This window comes from Mus musculus, chromosome 19 (assembly GCF_000001635.26).
Source record: "Mus musculus strain C57BL/6J chromosome 19, GRCm38.p6 C57BL/6J".
NCBI classification, from domain to species: Eukaryota; Metazoa; Chordata; class Mammalia; order Rodentia; family Muridae; genus Mus; species Mus musculus.
The window spans coordinates 27,827,339-27,839,530 of NC_000085.6; the positions used below are offsets into that span (position 1 = coordinate 27,827,339).

The following is a 12,192-nucleotide window of genomic DNA, read 5'->3' on the forward strand; positions in this document are numbered from 1 at the left end:
TTCCTACTCTTAGACTCAGTTTCTTACAGATTAGCACTGTGGTTGGAGTGAGAGGAAGTTCCTTTCCTCCCACCTGGAATGGCCTGAGAAGAGAAGCACACCCAGGGTGAGCCTGTCAGACTTACTCCCCCTGGATAAGGGATCTAACACCCTTGTGTTAGAAGGGCATCTTCGCCCTTCAAATTGCCTTTGATAGAAATGCAATGGTTTTATTTTTGTCTACTTAAGTGCTAAAGGAAGTTTGCTCTGGTTTGGATAATTCCGTTAGACACTTCTGTTGACAAATAATGCTTGCATAGAATGTTCACTTAAAAGACAACCACGTGGGATTTTATCTGCCTCTTGATTTGTACTGGTTTTTCTTCCACCCCTTGGACTAGGAGTGAAAGGTCCAGAGCAGGATCCACAGCAGAGTCTCTGGACGCTTACCCTGCGCCACCAGCTTTTCCCATTAGCATCCTCCCAGTTTCCAAACACTTCATTGTAAATCTCAACTCACAGCATTTACTCCCTCCTTAGTCTTAGGCTTCCTTTCCAGCTCAATTGCAAGCACCTCATACTGAGAATTGACTGTAAGAGCTTCAGTATTGCAGAATGTACTTACAGAGTATGGAGTCTACTCAGTCGCAAACCCAAACAACTCCAATTTTGTCCCTTTCTATTTTAAAGATGTGTTTCAACGTTTGAAAAGAGCTTCAAAATAGGACTCATTGAAATCTTTTCAGTAACAAAAGCAGCGCAACAATACAGCGATTAGAATGTTGACTAAAGCTCAGAGTTTCAAAATATTGGCACAATATATGTAACTAGTGAGCCATCAGCTAGGAGACACCAGGTTAGGTTTCTAAGTAATGATTTTCCTGTTTTTTTTTGGGGGGGTGAGGAGGCAGGGGTGCAGATACTAGAGAAATAAAAAGTTCTTTTTTACAAAGGAATGAAAGGCAGTTTCTTTAGTCTGAATAGACAATCACATTCTGCAATTTAAAATATACTGTCTTTTGAAGTACCAGTATGAGAATATATTTATGAAAGAACTGAACCTCCAGCAATTTGAAAGTTGCACGTTTGCTTCAAAGCAAGTAAAAGAAAAAAAAATTCACAGTTCAAACACAACCAACTCTTCTAAAACTAACACAGTAATGAGGTTCTGGGCATACTGCCCCAAAATATGGTAGTTGGCATTAGAGAAAACAGCAGAAATGGGCCATGGAGAGTAGAAAAACTTCTCTCACTTGTTCTCCAGTGAATGGGTGATAAACACAGCTGACTGTCCTTGGTAAATTGGATTTAGGACCCTCATGCCAAAGAGGCCTTTCTGCATCAGGACAAAAGAGTATTTTCTCCTCTGAGGAAACAGCATGAAGGGCTTTTCTGGGCCACCCTTCATACTATTTATGATTTTAGATTACACCATTTTGTCCAATCATGCTACTACAGAAGTGTCGACTTCATTTGGGTTAGGAAACAAACAAACAAACCACAATTTTCCATTTCTCTGACTCTTTATATATAAAGGCATCACTCTCTATAAAAATTATACCACAGAAATCATTTCATACTTTAATTTTCAACTTGGGTCATCTGAGAAGAAAGCCCCCGCTGAGAAACTGCTTAGATCAGATTGGCCTGTGGGCATTTGGGAGGATGTGTGGATTATGAATTGATACTGAAGGGTGCACCATGTAAAGATAGGTGGTCTTGGTCTGTGTAAGGAAGCAGCTAAGGAGAGCCTGTGAGTGAGGCAGCAAGAAGCACCCCTCCATGGGATGTTCATGCCTCCCGGTCCTTGCCTTTAGTTCCTGGTCCTGAATTCTCTCAGAAATAAATTGAGACCAAAAAGTGCAAACAAAGAAACCCTTTTCCTTTCTAAAGCTGTTTTTGGTTACAATATTTCAACACAGTAATAGAAAAGCAGTTAGAACAAATGGGTATGTATTTCCCATGATAAACTGTGTTTTGTTACAGGGATCTTACCTGTGTATCTGGAAATGAGGAAGGATACATTAGTCTTTTCTCTCTGACATTTGCTTTTTCTCTCAGCATAAATGCCTACTGATGTTAATTATTACTGTATCTCTTCTTTTCCAGAGATTTTTTAAAAAAGATATTTTCTTTATTTACATTTCAAATATTATCCCCTTTCCTACTTTCCCCTCTGAAAGTCCCCTATCACTTCCCCCTCCCCCTGATCCCCAACCCACCCACTGCCATTCCTGGTCCTGGCATTCCCCTATACTGGGGCATAGAACCTTCACAGGACCAAGGGCCTCTCCTGCCATTGATGACCGACTAGGCCATCCTCTGCTACATATGCAGCTTGAGCCATAAGTTCCACCATGTGTTTTCTTTGATTGGTGGTATAGCTCAAAGGAGCTCTGGGGGTACTGGTTAGTTCCTATTGATGCTCCTCCTATCCTTTGTACAGAAAGTCTTTGAGGCTGTGATTCTAACTAATGTGCCATCAATCAATGTACAGAATGGCATCTCTAACTTAATGTTTTGTTTATGATCCCCATATGTCTTAGAGAGTCAATGGATTAATGTATTTTACCTAACTGCTTAAAATATGAGTTCTCAATTTGTAAAATATCGTAGAAAATAGAAATGAAGCTCCAAGGCTCTAAATTTTCTTTTCATCATGTTTGCTTAGAAAAATCACTTCTGAAGGAAAATCATTGCTTCTGAAGGAAAGAAACCCATAACATGGCAAGTCCCTCCCTCAGATAAGTGTTCTCTATAATGGAAATCCTCCACAGTTCCCTCCCATATATGCCTGTTTTCACAATCAAGAACAAGAGACAAGTGGAAAGCTTAGAAGGCTAGGAAGAGGTAAAATAGAACCATCAGAAAGAACTTCAAATATGTGCACTTTGTAACCTTACCAAATCCTTTTCAGTGAACTCAAAATCACAAAATAAAGTGGAGACTTCAGCCTTAACTTCTGCAAGTCAAATAGTTTTCACAAAACAACTAAACGTATTTTAAAGCACTAAGGAAATGATTAGTTTTCCATTTACTATTCAACTGTATTCGTGTATAATATGTTATATGCAAATCTTAAGTTGGCTTCTAACTTCTATGTAGTTTGAAAATCTAAGGGGTGAGAGCCATTGAATAATAATGTTCATTTCCTATGGACTTTATAGAGGAGGTCCATTCTATAGTTTTCTCCTTGCTTTTTTTCTGTTATCAAGTACGTTTTTGCTCACTTTCCAACACTGCTCTAATAGAATCAGAGAGAAGAACTAATTATGTCGACTGTCAGTACTAACCTAGTGCCTAATCTCCTAGTTCGTAGCCCCATAAAAATGGACCTTATTAGTTTTCCGAAAGAGGCGGCATTGACCGGGTCCAGCTTGTGCTCCTGGCAGTGTCGAAGGTAGTGGTTGTACAGCGTGCTCCTCGGCAGGCTCACTCCCTCCGCTGTCTCATAATTGTCCAGCAGCCATTGCAGCTGTTGAGGTGAGAGAGAATAAGCAGAGAATTCATGGAATTGCCAAAACCTCAGCAAGGTACAATATATGCACAGCTACTTGGAATCTCTTCCTTAACTCTCAGGATAGACTATGATAATTCAGAAGCTGGGATATGGGAAACATCACAGCAGTTATCAGTTTAGACAATATCTTTTCTTCAAATTTTCCAGCATGACTAGAGATATTAAAATTTCCCTATATTGACTATATTCCTGAGATACGCATTTCTTTTTTTCTTTTTACAAAGAATTAAAATAACAGCATTCACTGGTCAAAATTCACAATATAAACCTATCACTTATAATTGCTATAAAACAGAAGTAAACCTGGCAACATAACACCTAATTTACTCTTTACATTGATTTGTTACAATAAACAGTAGGCTTACTTGTATGAGTTAAGATTTCATTCATTTTTACAGAACTCTAATTAACTTATTTCAAATAACTATTAGATAACACAATAACATTTTATCTCCTGGGACAAATGATGTAGATAGGTAAAATGTAGTCACTCTTCCGCCCAAAGAAGGACCCTTGCCAGAGCTTACAAATAACTGCAAGATGATGAAAGGCAATATTTTTTACAATCATCAATTTTCTACCTTAAAGTTGAGGTGTCTTTTTACCTCAAATTTTATATTATACTTTGTTTTTAAAAAAATAATGCTTACAGATTAAAATACAAGAAGAATCTCTGCTGGATGTCTATTATTAAATCTCTACTTATTCATTTCTTGCAAAAGAAATGAAATAAATGTAAATAATTTTCCTAAGGTTATATATTGTCTCAATGTCTGAGCATGGTTTCTAACTCTTGTTTTCTAAACAGGTCATCAGAGCAGCAAATGCCTCATTTTAGTTGTCTCAACAATTTCCATGGCATTTATAAATGGTATCATAAAGAGCAAACATTGAACCCAAGATTGTAGTTAAATGTGAATTATGGAAGTAAAATAACAAAGATGAATGGGACTATACATGTCCTCTGCGTATTTAGTCAAAGGCTAAAGGTGATAATGACCTGGGCATTCAAGTAAGTCAAAGATTTTATTCTATTTTATCTGTGTATTTTAAGACTTTTGATTAAACTTTGAACCTGAATTTTCAGGGTTTGTATAAAAATTTATCAAATTATCTTATTTTTTTTGTACTATGACAACTGAATTTTCCAGAGCATTTTAGCTTCAAATATCCCCAAGTAATCATTAAATGGTTAAATATGTATCATCAAACTTGTAGTAGTTAATGGCATAGAAAATACACCACAATGCATAGGAGATACTTATACAAATAAAAGTATGTCCCGATAAGGAAAACTTATAGTTTCCTAAGGAACATATAGCCATATAAATAAACTTAAAAATACATATTAATATTGTGTCATATATAATTTAACGCCACAAGACACTAGAGATTACAGAAAATTAGCTCTCCTTTATACACTGACAGAAAAATATTACAGTTCATAAAGAATTTTTTCATAGTATTTACTTTTAGCCTTCATATAAGTAAAACATTTTACAGAGACACTCAAACATGAGTGTGTGTGTATTGAAAATAACGCACAGAATAGGTTCTCTCTAAACATGTATTTAATATGAAACATCAAAGTAAACTCACTCATGCATTAAGTTACTGAGATTAAAATCAGTGGGCTAGCAGGCTTCTTTAGAGTTTTTCCTTTTTTAAATCTCAAGAGTTTAAAATATAAAACACAAGGAAGAAAGACAAGACACAGCAATACAAACCTGCTTCTAATCTTATCCATAAGCCCCAGACAACTTACAGGCTGTGAAAGCACTTCCAGTGGATTCAAGTAGCCACTGTGAACTGTACTGCATCAAAGTGTGCTACCGTCTCCCACACAGGTGCCAGATAGAGATAGAGCAAGGCACAGCTACCTTCTATTGGTATTCATAACATGTTAAAAATAGGAATACAGACCCTTGCTATCAAGGGTTAACAACAACAATAACCAAAAAAGCTCCTGAAAGGATTTTGTATGAAGTGAACATATTTTTAGCAGTTACAAATAATGTAACAAAGTTCTCATATTCACAGTGTACATTGTAGAACACATTTAAATAGAAACTACTTAAGATGTGTGTGTGTGTGTGTGTGTCCCCATTCTCTAACATCGTAACACAATTAAGAAAGGGAAGTGAAATAATTCTATGTACTTTCCTTTGTTAGTCAGCAGGTGATATATTTATATAGAAAATCTTAGTTTAAAGGACATTTCCCCTAGAAAAGGAAGTTAATTTTAAAATGTGAACTTCATAACTAGAATATACAAATAAAAATAAATCAACAATTTTAATGTAATGCAAACAAATGAAAATAATTACTTAGATGCAGAAATGAAATGTTTAATACTACCATAGTTGTGTAACAGTCTCTCCTTGTAATATTTACTTAGTTCTTCTTATATTATTTACATTCCCAAAATGTTTTATGTTTAAACTAGCTTTTAAAAATATTAATTTCATTAATATGAACACACACAAATAGGCATACAGATGCACACTAAGCACCACCCAGCTGTGATTGGTTGGACAGCTATCTTGCTGACTAGAACTTGGCACTAGCAAAGCTAAATTTGTTCCGCCTCCACCTCATCAAAAGGAGGCCCTGGGTTCCTTGCAGAAGCATGGTGAGCGTGTGAAGGAAAGAGGAGTGCATGGAAATAAAAGCCCTGAAGATGGAGGCGGCTGGTCTGCTGCCACAGGGTCCCTGCTGGGAAGATGGCTAACAACCACACCTGTGACTATTCTCTTATAAACTTACTATAGAAGCAGCACACTATCTAGACTACACCCCAAGAGACTTGGCAATACAGCCGGAACATTTCAGCTACATTTTACATACTGTTTACATAATGTTTAATTTTCAGGTTTTGACACATGATGAAATTCTAAATCATATATTGAATCTAAACCATAGGATTACATATTATTATTAGAGAAACTAAACAGCTACATATATGTACTCTAAAGTAAAAGATTATGCTATGTCCCATGTGCTATCTACCCAAAGGAACCGAATAATTCTTCTAAAGCAAAGACTGTTTCATGCAGTGTTCTCTTTAATGTATTGGAACTGTAGAACCCAATTTTCTGAACATTTAGTAGTTGAAAATACAACTATCTGTTTCTCTTATTTAATTCTTTTAATAAACTATTTATAAATTAAGTATATTTACAAGCCTGGGAAATACTTTAAAGATTGTAAAATTTCATAGAATCTTTTAGCCTTTATCTTTAAACCTAATTATTATACTAATGGACCAACATATACTTATCTAAGGGCAGAAAGCAAGATAATTGTATCTTTCGACCTTTGCATGTAATCTGTATTCATCAGAACAGATTACAGAGATGAATAGTTCCTGTTTTTCCTAAAGGGAAACACTGATTGACAAATAAAATTAAATAAATGACGTTTTGCCTAATTAACATCTAAATGTAACATTTAGTGTTCCAGTTCCAGGTGGATTATTATCACTTAGGAATCACTTTAAGTTCACCTAACTGATGGTATACATTTTGACATGCCTATAGTAACTGTTATTTACAATATAGTCACAACAGCAGTGGGCGAAGACTAAAAACCAAGATTTTACTTTAAGCTTAATATATTTCAGTAGTAAGCATTATGAATTAACAGTCTGCTAGATTATGAAGATTCCCAAAACATAAATGCCTAGAGGTTTCATATACATTAAGTGGAATTAAAAAGAAATACATGCATAAAGGCACTATGTGGAAGCTAGTAACAATTAATTTATCAACAATTCTCAGCTGAAATTTACCTGTAAAGTACCCTAAATTGGACATAATAAAACACTAAATGAAAATGTATATTAATTACAGTTGACAGTACGGGACAAGCTTATGCCTGCAACTAAAAGAATTAGATATGCTTTGGACTTAGGGAGATCTATAAAATTTATTAACAACATCTTCACATACACAAAATTTAAAAATAAAATATAAACAAAAAAATTTTATAAAACGAAAATAAAGCATATTCTAAAATGCAAAGAGATGAGTGATATCATTTTGGGGTACAACTTTTTAAAGGATTAGGTTGAAAGAAAATAAGTTATTCTTAATCTTTAGGGTGTATGTGGAAAATTTTAAAGTGACCCACATATTCTTCATTTAGTTAGAAAGCCATGAGAAAACTCACTACCAGCACATACATATTGACTGAAGAATATTTGGGGACAAAAAGAGAAGCCAATACCATCTATGTATGTGTTCCAAATAGGCATCATGAGACTGGGAAAGGAAATCTACAACATTAACGATAAGGCCTATGCCCTTCTATTGTTCTTATATGCATCTATTCTGCAAATAGTTAATATGCATCTACTACTATGTGCTAGCACTCTTCTATGTAGGACGACTCCATTACAAGACAAACCATAAAAATCTTTTTTTTGTTGTTTTTTGTTTGTTTTTTTTTTTGTTTTAACTCGCTAATAAATATTTACTGGTTGTCTATGATGCTGGCATAATGCCACCAGGTTGACATTATAAACAGGCTAAGCACAGACACACACTGAGCAGCATTTTGTTCCAGCTGTTGGGGACCCAGTGAAAGGCAGGAGCATCATTAACATCCCAAGGAAAAGACAAAGGAAACCTTTTCTGCATTCCAGGAGAAACTAAGCCCCTGGCATCAGGAAAACACTGAACCTGTGGCTTCTGCTCACAAAACTGGGCTCTATATGCAGGTTTGAACAAAGGTGACTACTTCAGAGATGTAGTAAAAATGAATGAGGCCAGGAAACAAATATTGCCACCATAGGAGCAAACTTTGTGGCCACTCTTGCTAATCCAGCAAGTAGGCTTAAACACATGGAAGATTTGCTAAACTATGCAGTAGAAACTCAAACTCAGGGAAACCACATCACTGTGTTGTTTGAGCTGCTTCATTTACAGTCATTGATAACGAACGTTAGTTCTTAAGTTAACTAAAGAAAATAATTTAAGATAATCCAATATATTTCAAAAGTTTCAAACACATAGACATATTTTTAAAACATGGTATATACCTGCATTATTGTTTATGGAAGTATCAATAAGGCTGGGTGACTGAAGTTAAATTTAAGCCACACATTATGATACACTTCATATTTCCAGAGTGAGATAAGAACCGACTTTCAGAGTCCATTTAGAAAACTGAAAATTTCAAAAGAGCAACTGGAAATTTCTATTTATTTTTAGAAATACTTATATGCCTGCACATTTCTGGTTGGAAGTGATAAGCATTTTCACTTGCTATTTTCAATATACAAACTGGCAAATTCATCCTAATACCATATGGTAGACTAGCCTTTAACACAACCAGAGACTCATTCCAATAAGCAGAATATATTTAAGAACAAAGAGTGGAAAAGAGTGTTCAAATAGTTTTTAAGAAAGAGGTGACAAAATATATACCCTTATTTTAAAACTGCTCTCTGTAATCCTCACTGTGGTCAAAGGCTTCTTTGAATGGGCTCACATGTTTTGTTTGCCAAGATACTTCTGTTGAAAAGGGAATGAATCAAAACACCCCCTCCAAAAACAGTTCAAAGTTCAAATATTTTTTTAAGGAAAACACAGTGACATATTTCCTATAAAGTATATGATTGTTAAAAATACTACAGATATTTCAGTGATCTTACTTTTAAACTTTTTAGTCATAAAATATTAAGAAAAATTAAGAAATCACAATAATTTATCCGTACATAAAAAAAATTAGGAAAGAAATTTCTAATTCTTACTCAAATGTTACTAATGCCAATTTCTTTATCTACAACTTAAGTCATATGCCCATTCATTTTCTCATAATTCAGAAACCTTCTAAAAATAATGCCCTTCTATTGTTTCTTATAGGAAGCATTTTCATTGATTTCCTCAAATTTGAACAGACGGTGACAGTGTTTATTTCACAAAACTTACCAGTGTTACAGCAAGCCTGGGAACACCAAGAACTCCAGGAAGCAGCGAGACCACTCTGCCTGTCTCGGGTATGAGCAACTCACGACTTACATACAACTTCACTTTTGGCCCATATTTCTTTCTCTTCAGTGTTTAGGACGTGACCTGCCTACTTTACACTCTGAGCAGTAAATACATTTGTCATAGTTTTCCACTGCTTTTGACATTAGTGATCACTTATGCATTTAAAGACTCTTAGCCACACGGTAGACATGGTTATTGCTTTTGTGTCTCAGACATGAAGATGTGTACTACAAAGTTTTGCTTCAGAGGAAATAAATTTGGCTAACAAAAATCTTTAAATGTTTAAGATCACTATTAACTACATTTTAGAAATAATTAGTGGCTTGTCATTAACTTGAAGTTCTGTATATCTGGACGGGAAGTACAAACACCCGGGAAAGCAAGCAGCACACTGGGTCTGTTCTGAGACACCCCACTGTGTAACACAGGCATTCAATAAGTAGAGTCTGAAGAGGCTTGAGAAGAGAAGGTTAAGAAGCAAAATAAATAAGTAAATAAATAAAACAAGCACTTAGAGGCAAGCAACACATGCAGAACTAGCAAGAGATTAGTGTACATGAAGAGGCAACTTACATGGCTGTTGAGAAGAGAGCTTCTGTGAGTGGACAGACCGTCAGACTTTTGCAGCGTCTCAATCGCCATTTCAATCTGATAATAAATGTCATTAAAAAAAAGGGCTCAAGACAAGATAGTAATAAAAGGCTGACCAGAGAAGTTTTGATCGATTCTTAAAGTCTAATTCATTCTTCCACGATGGCTAATGAATAGCTATCACTAAATGTGTTCCCCCCACAGCTTTTCTGTCCCTAGAGAATGAAATATAATATGCACATTAATAATAACCTCAATTACAAGAGTAATCCTTTCTAAACACTTTGTAATTAAAGTCAGTACGGAGACCGAAGGATCAAGAACCCGGGCAGGTCTTTCTAGTTATAAGAAACTATTTTTTTACTTGCATGGTTCAAGATGTGGGGTATTAGCCCCTCTCTCTATAGTCTCATCCCTAAAGCATGTTTAACATTTGTTCTATTCTGTCACAAAATAAAAATCATAAAACGGAATCTGAATTTAATATGCATTAGTATTTTAATGCAAGCTACAAAAACTCTAAAAGCTGGTAAATCTACACATCCTTCTTTTACTCTAGCAGTGAAACTTGGAAGGGAAGGTCAGTCAGGTGAGCAATCCGATGTGGCTATGGTCTCTATTATATTTTAGGACATGATGATGAAGCAGAAATATTAGAAATAACAGCAGGAAAAGGAATAGAAGAGAAAATAACTCAGAGCCAGCAAAAAATGGACAAGAACAGAGTCAGTTCTATTCACTGTAATCCCACTCCACCATGGGCAGTCACAAACTCATGCTTAAGCCAGAGCTTCCAGGGACAAGCCCCAGGCAGTCTTGATGACCTCCTACGTAAGACAGCTGTCCTCCTGCTCACAGCACCGTGACACATGCTATCAAGATAGGGACTGAAAAGTATGCATTTGGAAACTGATGTAGAGTAAAATACCAGATAATTAAAACTTTCGTTATGCAATTTGAGAAAATAAATTTCCTTATTTTTAACAATATGATTATATCGACAATTTAGTGAAGCAGTTATAAATTCATAACAAACGTGCAATAATTTATTCTATAGTTATCTGTTTTTGAGATCATAAAACCAGGCAAAGTGCCTTTTAAATCATTCTCTACACCAATTGAGATGCTAACAGAGAGCATTAAACTTGAAAACAAACAGAAGTGCTATTGTTTACATTTAAAAAGATCACATTTTAGAATATACATATTATATATACTTAAGGAGTTAAATGAACACTTTTAATTAAACCCATATTTTAAATATTATTTATTTTTATTTCATGTGCACTGGTGTTTTGCCTGCATGTATGTCTGCACGAGGGTGTTAGATACTGGAGTTACAGACAGTTGTGAGCTGCCAAGCTGCCATATGGGCGCTGGGAAATGAACCTGAGTCCTCTGGAAGAGCAGTCAATGCTCATAACTGCTGAGTCATCTCTTCAGCCTGGTTTTAAATCTCAGAAAAGACAAGAGCATAAGATAGCTGGAATCACTCCTGTGATAACAAAGCACACCTAAGAATAACGTGCTCTCAAAACTGTACTTTGCTAAATTGTTTACATTTTTTTTTAAGTTTGAGGGTGAAAATTTGAACTGAGATTACATTTTAATAAATAAATAACGTGATTTTATGGGTTTAAGTAAAAGGCAAAAATTATCAGAATTAAAACAGCTGAATCACATTCAAGAATAAATCCTCACTAAGGGTTTGAGAGACAGCAGTGTTAAGTGAGATCAGCCAGCAACTGGCTTCCTTAGGAATCTCTTTCCTTTACTAAAGTTGCTGCTGTGGTGGTATTTGATTCTCTGCAAGGCCAGGTTGTCAGGAAAAGAACCAATCCACCCTCGATACTTTCTGGGGCCAGTAGCAAGGAGCTCTGGGAAACAAGGCAAAATGGCAAACAGAAACAGGTCCAGCTACATCCACCAGGATAGATATACTGATTGTCTGGGAGGTATTGGTTTTTTATAATTTATCCCTACAATATAACAACTTCTGAGAATATGATCAAAACTGTTAGCCCTGTACTGAGACAAAATATATTTCAGAAGAGTTATAAACCTGTACATATTTTCTCATCCTTTACATTTTCCCTGAATTTAAAA

The 12,192-nt window shown here is 35.4% G+C and overlaps 1 protein-coding gene across 15 annotated transcripts in view; it reads right to left on the minus strand.

Annotated features, from left to right (window-relative positions):
- The window catches only part of Rfx3 (regulatory factor X, 3 (influences HLA class II expression)), a 252,949-nt gene that overhangs the window by 65,618 nt on the left and 175,139 nt on the right, over nt 1-12,192 (minus strand). For 11 of the 15 annotated variants that reach the window (XR_003952761.1, XR_003952760.1, XR_877668.3 and 8 more), the window contains 2 exons: nt 10,069-10,143; nt 3,273-3,454 (listed from right to left, as the gene is read on the minus strand). Coding sequence is in view for 12 of the 15 variants with exons in the window: in NM_011265.3 (NP_035395.2) it covers nt 3,273-3,454; nt 10,069-10,143 (257 nt within the window). In the remaining 3 variants the exon portion in view is untranslated. The other 4 variants (XM_030250796.1, XM_006526784.4, XM_030250795.1 and 1 more) reach the window with 2 other exon arrangements.